The sequence below is a fragment of the Lepidochelys kempii genome, chromosome 19 (assembly GCF_965140265.1).
Source record: "Lepidochelys kempii isolate rLepKem1 chromosome 19, rLepKem1.hap2, whole genome shotgun sequence".
In the NCBI taxonomy this organism is placed as follows: Eukaryota; Metazoa; Chordata; order Testudines; family Cheloniidae; genus Lepidochelys; species Lepidochelys kempii.
Window position 1 is genome coordinate 12901162 of NC_133274.1, and position 14585 is coordinate 12915746.

At 45.4% G+C, this 14585-nt stretch overlaps 1 protein-coding gene across 3 annotated transcripts in view; it reads right to left on the bottom strand.

The window, feature by feature from the left end:
• MECR (mitochondrial trans-2-enoyl-CoA reductase) overlaps positions 1-10532 on the bottom strand; it is a 32853-nt gene extending 22321 nt beyond the window's left edge. For 2 of the 3 annotated variants that reach the window (XM_073317445.1, XM_073317446.1), the window contains exon 1: positions 10322-10532. In XM_073317445.1, coding sequence (XP_073173546.1) covers positions 10322-10488 — 167 coding nt within the window. In that variant the 5' untranslated portion in view covers positions 10489-10532. The remainder of the gene's footprint in view (positions 1-10321) is intronic. The other variant, XM_073317444.1, reaches the window with a different exon arrangement.
• Positions 10533-14585: the final 4053 nt, after the last annotated feature.

The following is a 14585-nucleotide window of genomic DNA, read 5'->3' on the forward strand; positions in this document are numbered from 1 at the left end:
AACTGCATAGTACTGTGTTCAACACAACAACAGTAACTAATACATTCTCACAGCGCCCCACTGAGGGAACTTATCCCCATTTTGCAGACGGGAAAATTGAGGCATAGATGTTAAGCTGGTGGTAACTCCAGGATTTTAGAACACAGGAGCTCCTGGCATCCAGCACAAGGCTAGTTTCACCGAACCACACTATCTCAAGTCAGAACTGTGCAAAACCTAAGTTCAACTAAGGTCAACAGGAAGAGAGTTACATAGGCAGAGTTAAGGGAGATATAGGGATGCCTAGGGCTGGAACTGCAGGTAGTTATGTGGGTCAGGAATGAAGAGAACTGACATGGGGAAACCATGCAGATCATTCAGTCCCCAAGGCCATTATCCGCACAGTGTCACAAGGATTAAGTTAATTCACAGATTAAAACATTTACTGAAGGGATACAATTCTGCAACACACAACAGCCGCCGCAGGCAGAGGGGACAGCTTTGAATTTCCTGGCTCTTGTGGGTTCAGTCAGACCCTTAAAACTTTGCAAAAAGAAAAGGAGGACTTGTGGCACCTTAGAGACTAACCAATTTATTTGAGCATGAGCTTTCGTGAGCTACAGCTCACTTCATAGCTCACGAAAGCTCATGCTCAAATAAATTGGTTAGTCTCTAAAGTGCCACAAATCCTCCTTTTCTTTTTGCAAAGACAGACTAACATGGCTGTTACTCTGAAACCTTAAAACTTTGTCTACAGAGGGGAAACGGTGGCAAATTTCTGTAGACAAGGTGGCTTTAGTCTTAATATTAACAGATTCTTTGTATGTTTCACTTCTATACAAAGAAAGCCCAGGCAGCTGCTGGTGCGAACGCAGACCAGAATTATTGGAATTACGTTTGACATGATGCCGTTTCAACAGAATTGTTAAGGCTCTTCCGTTGAAGCTATAGTGACTCCATTCAAAGCTGTAAGATCCCAGTGATTTAAATCAACAGATCATGGACACACACAATGGCTCATTTACAGCCATTAGTGTCAATGGGAATGTATGCATGCACAATAAGTACATATATCAAAGTCGGTCTGGATAAAGGTAGCAGGAGTCCTGCATAGCATCTGTGCTCCACTCAGAGTGGTTTTATTGCTTGGCTCTGCTGGGAATTACAGATCTGTTTGGAGTTAATTGGTACACTGCATCTATCACCCTTGTGGGAGGCTGTGGATGGCTGTTATGTGCACCATACAGTTTTCACATAGTTTATTTTACCTGCCTTGCTAAATGTCAAATGTTTCAGTTTGTATCTTTTCCCCTCATTGCCGCTTCAGTTCTACTCCTTTCCCTCATTTGACGGAGATAATGAAACAACAGTCTTTTAAAAAGGGACTTCTGTTCCAGCTTTCCTTGAGCAAAACTCCCACTGAAGCCAATGGAAGTCCTGAGACTGCAAAGAATTCAGGATCAGATCTGATGCTTACACAGGGACATGTACTTTAGATGGGGCACTGGAGGAGGCGTTCATGGCAAAGAGCAGCAGTTTACTTTTATGTGGCTATTTTGTAACTGTTTATGCTAAAGGTAACATTTTCTCAACAGGAAAAATAAAGTTTTTGAAAATACATTTGCTGCATATGCACCCTTGCTGCTTTTTAAAGTGGAATATTTTGACTATTGAATTTCTTTGAAGTTTCCTTGGGCTCTGACCCACATTATAGATGAAAGGTCTGCATAAAAGTCAAAGGCCATTATATTGCTATGTAAGAGAAAATATGACAACTACAAAAGTAGGTGGGACATGATACACATCCTTCCAGTTTGTTAGATAAGCTGGAAACATCCACCATAGCAGCTTCCTTCTGAGGATTTCAAAGCACCATTAAATATTAAGCTTCACATCATCCCTGGAAGATAGACAACTATATCCCATTTTCAAGTGGGAAAGCTCTTAGAGGTTAAGTGTTTTGCCAGAGTTTACATAACAAGGCTATGGGAGATAACGGAAAAGATCACAATTGATTCAATCATATGATTTAACCTCAAATCACATTTCCTTTTAAATCAGTGGCTGGCATCTCAAAACAAACCTACGCCACAGCTAGAATCATGCCATCTAACCAGATTCTGACACGTTTATAACTAACAAGGCCTGACACACCTGTGTGCTAAACCAGGTTAGCATGTCCACAGTTAAGCCGCACACGTTTATTTGCATCACTGGGTTTGGGGAAAGCTGGGAAATCAGAATCTAGAAATCAGTTGCCAGTGCCAGAAGTAGAGGATTGTGGGTGTTGCCCCTCCCACAATACAGTGCAGCCATTTTGGGATATAGACGTACTAGCTAAACTTATTACACATTAGTCCTAGATATACAGGGAATCCCATTAGAAGCCAGTAGAGAAGTAATCCTATGTGAGCCCTTAATCTAAAATTCAGTCTGGAACAAGATTTTACAATTAATTTATAACTCCCTTGAAAAAATGGGTTTATAATGGAAATGCTGTCAGACGATAATTACAACAGTACTAAGAGAGCACTGCTATAATCACCCAGCTCTGGCATTATTATGACATCTAGCTGAATAATGGTCACTAGGCTTAACTAATCAGGAAATGGTGTAAGAAATCCATTGCTTAATCTAGGAGATGTGGGTCCCATGTTTTACTGATAACATTGCACTTGCTTTGGTTTCAGGAGGAAGTTGCATATGGTAGCGGCACTGCCACTTGCAGAAAGCAGGACAGGATTCTGAGAAACGGAGAGCCAGATCATCATTAGGCAAGATTTACTCTTATGCAAGAAAGAGGGAAAGAGCTTTAGGACATTTGTTAGATAGCTATCGTACATCTTCTTCTTTCCTCTCTTTGTCTAAGGGTACGTTTACCCAGCGGGTGTGAAACATGTTCTAGCTCAAATCCCTTACCAGCCGCACAGAAAACCCTTGAATACGTACCTATATGAACCCAGAACACACACCTGCTGGGTCATCTAGGGATATAGGTACAAGCGCACAAAGCTAGGATGTTTTCTCCAACACCACTCAGAAGGAACAAATTATGAGCCCACTCCTTACTCTGGCCAGGCTCAAGTAAAGAGCACAAGAGTGGACCCAGAATTCTCAAGGATCACAGCTTCAAGGCATTTAGGGCATGCTAGACACCTGCAACTGCCATTGACTTCAGTGAGAGCTGAAGCCGCTCAGCAAAGCCCCGATCAAGAAGAATGTGAAGCACTTTCATACATTTAAGTAGAAGGGGGAAAAGAAAAAGAAAAAGAGAGTCAATCCCCGAACTCGAAGATACCAGAGAAAAGTGCCCTTTCTTTGTAAAATGTGACTAAGTGATAAGGACTTGCTTTCAATCTAAAGATTTCTTCCCTTCTGAAGGCCACATTTTAGTAGATTTTACCATACATCCAAGTTTAACCCTCTCTCCTCAAAACATAATCTCTAGTTTGCAGTTTTCGAAGCAAAAGCCTGTATTACAAATAAGCAACAAGTTCTCACTTAAAAGATTATTTATTTCTCTATGGACAAAGGAGTTTTGGTTTGAAAATACAGCAGCTGGTTTGACGACATCTTTTTAATACTAGCTTAAAGTTATCATGGCTTAAAGTTTCTTATAAATGAAAGTTTGATTATCTTCCTTTTACTCCTTGGGGAAGAGAGTTCAGAATCATCACACCTACTGGTGTTATATCTGACAAAGCAGACTTAGTGTCACATCTACTTAACACAAACTGTTCCTGTCTAGGTACTTGAAAGATTTTAGTAGTCAGCTAGTCTTGGATGGAACCCCCCCAAAAAACAAAAAACTTTTTAGCTAAATAATGTGATTTACGGTCTGTCAGTGGGAGATTCAGCCTCCCATGGCATCACCGGTCTTACACTCAGGGGCCAGAACTGCCCAGATACTCGACTTGCACAAAGAGAGGATGTGATCTGCAATGTTTTGATAGACCTGGTCGCTGTTGTCATGTTTAAAGTGTTCAACATTCCCCCTTCAACAAAAAGAATATAAAGTGTTTTAAGGAAGCCTGTTAGGGGGCTTATTCCTTCACCCACTTACTTCCCTGGTCCTTCTTGCATGAACAGAGAGCAACAATACCCAAAGTCCAAAGGTGCAAACAATTTGATGTTTATTGGGGTGAACTTCCAGCAAGCATGATTCCAGTTTCCTTCCTTAGTGTCCCCCTTCCCAGCTCTGACACCACAGAGCCTTACCTGTGTCCCTGTTCCCATTCCCCCCCTTAGCAAAACATATTTCCAATTTCCCCACCCCCATTCCCTGTTCCCATTTCCCCCGCCGTCTTTAATTCCTGATTGACTGCAGACTATATAGTAAAACTTGAGTTCTGCTTAGCTATACTTTAACCAATCATTTTCCTGAAATTTAACTAACCAATCCTAACATATTGTAACATGATTATTTAACCAATTATATCATAGAATCATAGAATATCAGGGTTGGAAGGGACCTCAGGAGGTCATCTAGTCCAACCCCATGCTCAAAGCAGGACCAATCCCCAATTTTTGCCCCAGTTCCCTAAATGGCCCCCTCAAGGATTGAACTCACAACCCTGGGTTTAGCAGGCCAATGCTCAAACCACTGAGCTATCCCTCCCCGCAAGAGAGAGACAGAGTGATCATCCTGTCCCACCACCTTAATTAGTTTACATCCAGCAAAATTAATTATACAGCAGACAGAAACAATCACAGAACCAGACAGAGATTATACTGGCAAACAATAGGGAAATGGAGACTACAATGATAGAACAACACAGAAATGAGGATTTCACATCCCAGCTATTGATAAGTGGGTTCTTGCCAGACAGGATGCTATCAAACTAAGTTTCCTTTTACATCTTCTAGGCACTTCCCTTTCTCTGGAGGCGATGGGTATTATCAGGACAGGATTGTATTCCTAACAGCCCAATAGCACCTTACTTCAATGTGACTAGTTTGGAATGCGAGGATGTGACTACTAAACTGGGAGGAGTGGTAGAGGGCAGGGATAGGATACAGAGGGACCTAGACAAATTGGAGGATTGGGCCAAAAGAAATCTGATGAGGTTCAATAAGGATAAGTGCAAGGTCCTGCACTTAGGACGGAAGAACCCAATGCACAGCTACAGACTAGGGACCGAATGGTTAGGCAGCAGTTCTGCGGAAAAGGACCTAGGGGTGACAGTGGACGAGAAGCTGGATATGAGTCAGCAGTGTGCCCTTGTTGCCAAGAAGGCCAATGGCATTTTGGGATGTATAAGTAGGGCCATAGTGAGCAGATCGAGGGACGTGATCATCCCCCTCTATTCGACATTGGTGAGGCCTCATCTGGAGTACTGTGTCCAGTTTTAGGCCCCACACTTCAAGAAGGATGTGGATAAATTGGAGAGAGTCCAGCGAAGGGCAACAAAAATGATTAGGGGTCTGGAACACATGACTTATGAGGAGAGGCTGAGGGAACTGGGATTGTTTAGTCTGCGGAAGAGAAGAATGAGGGGGGATTTGATAGCTGCTTTCAACTACCTGAGAGGTGGTTCCAGAGAGGATGGTTCTAAACTATTCTCAGTGGTGGAAGAGGACAGGACAAGGAGTAATGGTCTCAAGTTGCAGTGGGGGAGGTTTAGGTTGGATATTAGGAAAAACTTTTTCACTTGGAGGGTGGTGAAACACTGGAATGCATTGCCTAGGGAGGTGGTGGAATCTCCTTCCTTAGAAGTTTTTAAGGTCAGGCTTGACAACGCCCTGGCTGGGATGATTTAATGGGGGATGGGTCCTGCTTTTGAGCAGGGGGTTGGACTAGATGACCTCCTGAGGTCCCTTCCAACCCTGATATTCTATGATTCTATGACCGTTCGCTTCCCAGCTTATGGCTGCCTCTGCTGCTTAGCCTAAGCACAGGGCCGCAGACGGTCACAGTAAGAGAAGGCCCTTACGCTGGCAGACAGTGATTTTTGGTTCTTTCTTTCTTTTATACCTCTATAACTAGCTAAGTGATAAGAATACACCTAAATTAGAGTAGAGGCCTTTACAGGCAGGCCTGAATATCTATATCCTAACACTCCACCCCTTTTTTTTTCTTTTGGGCTCCTCCTGCCCAGGTATCCCTGGAAAAGCACAGGACATATGGCGACACTTTTCCGGATAGGACCAAGCACCAAGGTGGAAGGTGTCGATATTCCATTTGTCCCACTGCCCCTTGTGTAGTATAGTGCCCTGCACCTTCTCTCGTACAGGCATACCACACCTATTCCAATTAGTGTTCCAGACTTCCCATTACAGTGGGCCTGAGAAGGTTGGGTCCAGGTTGTCTAGTACACTGCAGGGTGGGGAGGGCTTACTACATTACTTATAAAAAGAAAAGGGGTACTTGTGGCACCTTAAAGACTAACAAATTTATTTGAGCATAAGCTTTTGTGAGCTACAGCTCACTTCATCGAATGCATACCAATGAAGTGAGCTGTAGCTCACGAAAGCTTATGCTCAAATAAACTTGTTAGTCTCTAAGGTGCCACAAGTACTCTTTTTCTTTTTGCGAATACAAACTAACACAGCTGCTACTCTGAAACCTACATTACTTATAGGTTATCTCCATATGCAACGTAACACAAATACAGTTAGCAATACAAAATCCACAGCAACACCGAGTCCTGACCACTGCAGTAAGGTCCAACATCTGAGCCACCACCAAAACACTGCCTCTTCTCCTTCGACAGGGTCAAGATCTTGTGCGTCCAGTTGCTGGCAGTTGCAACAAGCCGCCCCTTTGCGTGTTTTTGTGTGCTTTTATCCATATCATTGAATATCCATTGAATGTTCACAGAGAAATGAGATATTGTTCAAACCAGCATAACCACTTGGTATGGAATCAGGCAGTATGGCCTGGTTTGATTATTCACAGCAATAAGATTCACAGATCCATTTGTGCACCAAAGTCCAGATAGCAGTGTGTAGATGGGTGTAGTTTGGTTATGGGCTGGTGTAAATTGTGCCCCCAGTAATATGTACATTCTCAGCAAAACAGCTTATACACAATACACCCAATTGTCCACCCCTTGCATAGGCCATTGATCCTGCTCCTCCATAGTCATAGGAGAGGGGCGCATCCAAACATCTTGTCATGTTTAAAGTGTTCAACATTCCCCTTTCAACAAAAAGAATATAAAACGTTTTAAGGAAGCCTATTAAAATCTTGATGCTCAAGAGCCTAATTCCAACATTTAAAGCCTCAGTAGGGTTAAAAAGTATAAGCCTGGTCTACACTACACTACAAAGTTTTGACAGCAAAGGTATGTCAGCTAGGAATGCGGAAAGAAAAGATCCTCTCTACCCCCAAACCAACAAAGTGATACTGGCAAAAGCCCTAGTGTACATACAGTTATCCTAGCAAAGGAGCCCTTTTGCCGTCATAGCTTATGTTGTTTGCGGAGGTGATTTAACTATGCTGGCAAGAGAACTCCTTAAGTCAGCGTAAGCTGCATCTCTATTAGCGGGCGTTGCCAGCATAGCTACGCCAGCCAAAGCATTTGTAGAGTAGACAAGCCCTTACATCAACTGCACCCCTGCATTCATTCCATGTGTTCACAGCATCAGTCATTTTGGAGGTGGGGGATGATGTCCAAGCACCTTCTCCCTTCTCCTTTTCCATTGCTGTTGGGAGTCTGGGACCTTCAACAGAGGCTACTGGAGAGGACATTGCTGGGAACCAGGGGGCAGTGTGTGGGGTGGGGGAGAGTCATAAAGATCAGATAAAAACCTTGAAAAGATATGTTTTTTAAACTGCTTCCCTCTCCCATTTGAAGTGGAGACAGGACCACTCATTAAGATGTATGTGTCAGCCAAAAACTGAATCAAACATGCATACCATCCACCGTGATAGATTGAGTCGTATGTTCACATTAGGTGAGAAGGAGCAGTAAGATTAAAATACAGGATATAACTGCTCTCTACTGGATGGAATATGTTGGACCTGCTTCAGGGTCTCAGTTCCCCCCACTGGCTATTGGCACCATTCATTGGCTAACTTGTCCATCTGTAATCGTATGACAACTGGTTTGTATGTGTACAGCCATGGACTGTTATGAAGTACAACTGGGACACAGAGTCTGCGCTCTCTTTCACTGGGGCAAGTGCTCAGTTTGTGGACTGGAGATAATACATAGCTAGACGTAGTAATGCTGATTCCTTCGCACTCCCCACATTTTGAATTCCCCACAGAAATATAGAGAAAAAACAAAGTCGTAATTTAAAAAGCTGTACAGTTGCCAGTATGCACATGCTGTTCAAAATCACCAATAATAAAATCAAACTAAAACCAGCACAAATACCAACATCTTCAAATGGAGTTATAACTCTTGCTAGAGACCAAAATATTACATTAAAAAGTGGTGCCAAGTATCAGAGGGGTAGCCATGTTGGTCTGTATCCACAAAAACAATAAGGAGTCCAGTGGCACCCTAAAGACTAACAGATTTATTTGGGCATAAGCTTTCGTGGGTAAAAAGCCCCACTTCTTCAGATCAGATTTATTTGGGCATAAGCTTTCGGGGGTAAAATGCCCCACTTCTTCAGATCCATCTGAAGAAGTGGGACTTTTACCCACGAAAGCTTATGCCCAAATAAATCTGTTAGTCTTTAAGGTGCCACGGGACTCCTTGTTGTTTTTATTAAAAAGTGGGACTCTCAGAGGGCGGAATAAACTCCCACTGAAAATCAATTATATGATTTGGCAGTTGGCTTATACTACAAGTACGTTTTTAGTTTATATTTCCAGCTGACTCAGTAATATATTACTAGCCTCACTCAGCTAAAGATATGACAAGAATTAATACCCAATCCATAACTTCAGCTACACATCATCCAACTCCATCAAATGCTTAACTGTGGGAAATAAGGATTCCCCAGCCAAGTGTGAAAGGTCTAGGAGTTTTTAAAATGAATCAGATGAGCCACCAGTGCCTTGTGAGACTTACACAAATATTGACAATGCAATGATTGTGTCTCTAAAAAAGTGTCACCCTGTTTTGCAATCACCCTGAAAAAATTACATCCGCCTAAAAACGTTGCATTAACACACACCACCTAAAATCATGGCAATGGAAAGCAAGTAAAGATTTCTCTCTTTTTTTCTCCAATTTGTTTACTTCAGGCATTTGGCAGCACTTTGTGTATGGTCTGTTTCATTCGTATAGCCCAGTGATTTTTAACTGTGTTCTGCAGACCCCTGGGAGTCCACACACTATGTCTAAAGAAAAGGAGGACTTGTGGCACCTTAGAGATTAACCAATTTATTTGAGCATAAGCTTTCGTGAGCTACAGCTCACTTCATCGGATGCATACTGTGGAAAGTGTAGAAGATCTTTTTATACACACAAAGCATGAAAAAATACCTCCCCCACCCCACTCTCCTGCTGGTAATAGCTTATCTAAAGTGATCACTCTCCTTACAACGTGTATGATAATCAAGTTGGGCCATTTCCAGCACAAATCCAGGTTTTCTCTCCCCCACAATACACAGTGTAAGGAGAGTGGTCAGTTTAGATAAGCTATTACCAGCAGGAGAGTGGGTTTGTGTGTGTGTGGGGGGGGGGGGTGAAGAAAACCTGGATTTGTGCTGGAAATGGCCCAACTTGATTATCATACACATTGTAAGGAGAGTGGTCACTTTAGATAAGCTATTACCCCCCCACACACACACTCTACAGGGGAAACACAGGAGACCAGCCCATATGGCCAAACCAGCCGTTCTGCTAAATATCCCCCCAGCCCAGGATCTCCCTCTACCCACCCGCCTGCCTCCCCACACACCTCCTCCAGCCCTGTTCTACCCCTGCCCCCCAGCCTGGGACTCCCCCTACCTGCCCCCCAACTACCTCCTCCAGCCCTGCCCCCCAGCCTGGGACTCCCCCTACCTGCCCCCCAGCCTGGGACTCCCCCTACCTGCCCCCCAACTACCTCCTCCAGCCCTGTTCTACCCCTGCCCCCCAGCCTGGGACTCCCCCTACCTGCCCCCCAACTACCTCCTCCAGCCCTGCCCCCCAACTACCTCCTCCAGCCCTGCCCCCCAGCCTGGGACTCCCCCTACCTGCCCCCCAACTACCTCCTCCAGCCCTGCCCCCCAACTACCTCCTCCAGCCCTGCCCCCCAGCCTGAGAGTCCCCCTCTACACCTGCCCCCCTGCACATCTCCTCCGACCCTGCTATACCCCTGCCCCCCAGCATAGGACCCCCCCCAACCGCCCCCCACCTCCAGACCCGCCCCCAGCCCAGGATCCCTCTCCGCTCCCTGCCCGCCCGCCTCCCTCCAGCCCTGCCCAGGAGCCCCCAGCCCCGCGAGCCCCCCTTACTGTAGAACCCGAGCCGGCTCCCCGTGCTGCGCATAGACCAGCGCCTGGGAGCGGGCCCGGGCCCGGGCCGGGGCCGCCGCCGCCCCCACAGCTGCCCGGGGCCGCAGGAAGGTGCCCAGGAGGGGCCGGGCCCCGCGGACCAACCCCAGCCCCTCCGCCAGCCGCATCCTGCAGCCGGTGCGACGCCCGCGCTGCCAGGCGGCCACTGCAATGCGCGTCACTGCGGGGAGCCCCGCCCCCTGCCCGGGAGGCCCCGCCCCCTGCCCGGGAGGCCCCGCCCCTCGCTCCAGCTAGCCCCGCCCCTGCCCGGGAGACCCCCCGCCCCGCCCCGCCCCTCACTCCAGCTAGCCCCGCCCCCTGCCTGGGAGACCCCGCCCCTTCCCCCTCGCCTAGGTTAGCCCACCCCATTGAAAGTCACTGCGTGATTCGGATCTTGATGCTGCCAGGGCCCCCTCCCTTCTCAAGGGGACCTGAAATGGGGCCTTCCCCCCAACCCTGCTGAGGGGGGATGTTGCCTCTAGGGTGCCGGGCCCAGGCTGGGAATTGTGGGGCACCTAAGGGTGTGGATGGGCAGAAAGCAGAGATTCCCTGGGGCTAAAACCTAAGAGAGCGGCCCCCAACCCCAGTGGGGTGCAAGGCTGTGCCCTCCCAGGCACTGTAAGTTAAGCACACACTGTTTGGTGCAAAAAATCTCTGAGCCTGCCTGACAGCTCCACCGTAAGCTCCCGAAATGGGATTGCTCTGGGCTGCTTTCCTGGTTTTTCTCCCCTGTAGGAAAAGCCTGTAGGAACTGAAATGCTGTACTGCACCATCATCCCCTGTTCCTACTTTCCTGGGAGGGGATCATTGCTGCAGTTACCTACTATTGAGTGTAGTGCTGGCAATTGCATGTGGCACGGCCAGTATTACCAACCCCAAATGTTCAAAAATGAGGAGTCCGGACCTAAAGAAAAAATCATTATTTTAAAATAAATAAATATTGGGTTCTCTTTACTGGCCCTTCTGGTTTTTCAGCCTTTTGGGAGATTGTCATGCAATAACATGATTCCAGCAGCCGGGGCTGTAAGAAATACATTAAAATCATGGGACTGTTTACATTAAGAATATTTGCAAAGGTTTTGCTACACCACTGGAAATTCCCCTTCTCCTCCACAATATAAATATGCTGAACTCCTGCAATTTACTTTGGTAAATTACCTTGCCACATCAGCATAAACTCCACTAATTCAAATTATCTAGTTACATTGGCATAGCTATGCTAGTGCAAATTTCCTAGCGTAGACAGGTCTGCAGTTTCCTTGATTTCAGGGGGATACCTCATGATGCTAAGCACTAGTAAGTTTTGGTGGGATTGGGTTCTGAAGAGTTACTTTATGGCCTCAGTTTTGCACATGCTGACCACTCACAGGTCCCACTAAAGTCAGTGGAAGTTGTTTGTGTTCAGCACGTTTGAAATCAGGCCAATCCTGCCATCCTCATTCATGCACATTAGTTGAAATCAATGGGAGTTTTGCCTGAGCGAGGACTGCAGGATTAGCCTTGGATTTGCAGTGCAGATGAGCTATTGTTGCTGTTGGAATCTTTAATTGATTAATTTCCTGGCTTATTTAATAAATGAAACATCAATGCACTTCTTTGCATTAATATAAGTACATCAACACAAGCCATTTTCATGTTCCTAAATCTATTTCATGTAGCAGCAAAACTTTCCTAGGGCCAGATCCTGAGAGGCAATGAGCATCAATAACTTCCAGAGCTGAGGGTGCTCAGTACCGCACTGAATTTGGCTCTTAACAAGGAAAAACTAGGTTTGCTGCTAACAAGTGTGGCTTGTATGTAGGAAATGCTGCATACAAATGTTAATCAGATGCTTATTTAAAACAATAGATGCTTGACACAAGTGCAATAAAAAGTGCTAATAGTAATTTAATTCAGTGTTTTACATAATTCTCTTCAGGGAAAGTTCTCATTTATTCTTTATAATTAAAAGCAATTATATAGGAGGAAAAAAACCAAACCAAACCAAACCAAACCAAAACAAAACAACCCACAGGGACACTAGGATGTCTTATTTACAGATCAGCTTGTCACAACAGAACAAATAGCATTTTTAAAAATAATGTCTTATTTCATGTATAGATTTGGCTTCCAGACTAAACTGTAGAAACAAGTCAATAAATCATCAGCCTTCTCCCTCCTCCTTCTCTCAGATCAGGCTGCAAGTAAATGAGGCAAACTGCAGGCAAAATAATTTGGTGTAGACTGTAAGACCTGGGGAGCTCAGCAGGGAATACAAGGTGACCACTTTTGCTGTTGCAGCACCTCTGGGACAGTGTAAACATTTCCTGCCTGGCAGAACACTGGAGAGGAAATGAAAAAGGAGCTGAAGAAATGAAGGAGGATTTCTTGGCACTATCCAATTAAAAAATGAAAAAGCCAGGAAAGATCTGAAACTTGGCTGGGCTGGAGCATGGCTGCTCGGGTCTTTGAAGAGGTATGATCCCCGGGTTAAACATTGGCTGGGAAGGTAGCAGATCAATTACCTCGACAAGCCAAGTCTCCCAATGGTCAATTTTCCTTTGAGACTTTTCTGATTGCTCTCAATTCTGTTCCTCCAAGCTCTGGGTTTTCAGGCAACAATGTCAGCTCATTTGTACCAGCCAGCAACCTCCTTATGTCCTTTCCAAGGCCAAATGCTTTCTTGGCTTTGTTCCTCTCCCCAGTTGTCCCCCGCACACTTCCCCTGAAAACAGGATCCCGCCCCCGCATCTTGTTACCCCTTAGTCCTGGTCCGTTTCTGTGCATCCAACAACATCCTTGCTTAATGCTGAATTCAGAGCCCACCTTCTAGAGACTCCAGTGTGTAGTTGCTATTTGCCTGTTATTCATTTGTGTGCACTCCAATCCCAGATCCCATCAGTTACACAAACTGATTTGGAGCTGCTCAGGATGCATAGTGGGTTAAAATCCACATCAACTGAATGGGAAGCATCCCAAAAACTATTGGGAGAGCAGATCATTGGACCCAAAAGTCAGTCAGTTTTTCCTTGGCAAACTTCTCTTTAGTGGAAGTTTTGTCTGAGTATAAACTAATTAAAAACTGAGTAAGACCTCCAGTTTTGGGCCTAGTGGAATTGCAATGAACCAGTCAATTACCCGCAATACTGGCCAAAGCTTGAAGTACCAGCACTGGTCTATCTACCAGTGTTTGATACCACCAGCTGCATGGGAGGAAGGCGGGTCTGGCGGTTAGAGCACAGGTGATCTGGGTTCTGCCCACAGCTTTTTTACTAACTTATGGTGTGACCTTAGCCAAGTCATCTCCCTTTTCTAGGCCTCAGTTTCCTCAGATGTAAAACTGGGGTAATAAGATTTACCTGCCTCACAGGAGTGTTATGAGGTTTACTTCATGTTTGTAAAGTGTGTTGGGATCGTCAGCTAGAAGATACGAGAGAAGAGCCAAGTATTTTTGTTAAAAAGGGAAGGAACATCTTATAATTGATAGTAAGGCTTAAGAAATACCATCCAAATAAAAGATTTTGCCTGGTTCCCATGATGGACGGGGGCTGCATGGAATCAAATTACTGCAGGGGCAGAGATCAGCTATTTTAGAGGTGCCCTAGGAATAATCTCCTACTGTGCCATTGCAGGGGTTTGGATGAAAAATTGGTGCAATGAGGTGCATAGACACATGAGAGAAGCAAAGTGTTTTTCTTTATATCTTTGATGGCACTGAATTCTGAAATGCGAGCTAGCTTTTGGAAGATACCACCTATCTATGGGCTATAGAGGGGCTTGTGAGCTTTGATGGACAAAGTCAAAGGTAGGGACAGTTTCCTAATCAATGAAAGTAAGTAACCCCATCCTCACCCCCAAACCAGGTGATGACAGGAGGATATGTGGATGCATTTCTTCTCTTCTTTCCCAGTTCTCTTCCTGCCATGGCCACTGAGCAGCTGCATGACGTTGGCCAAGTCACTTTCAGTCTCCGTTTCCCCTCCCACCCTTTGCTTGTCTTAGCTCTTTAAATTGCATCTTGTTTGGGGCAGCGGCTATCTCGGACTGTGGGTTTGATCAGCACCTAATACAACGGGGGGCTGACCTCTGTTGAAACCCCTCATTATAATATTAAATGGCAGTTTGGAGTGGGCTGGTGACAGAACATCTGTCCACTAGGAGCGAGGGCCACCAACTCCTATCACCTAGGCCACTCAGCAGCAGATGGTAACAGCTTTCAGTTACTTCTGACTGGTGCCGGCTTCAA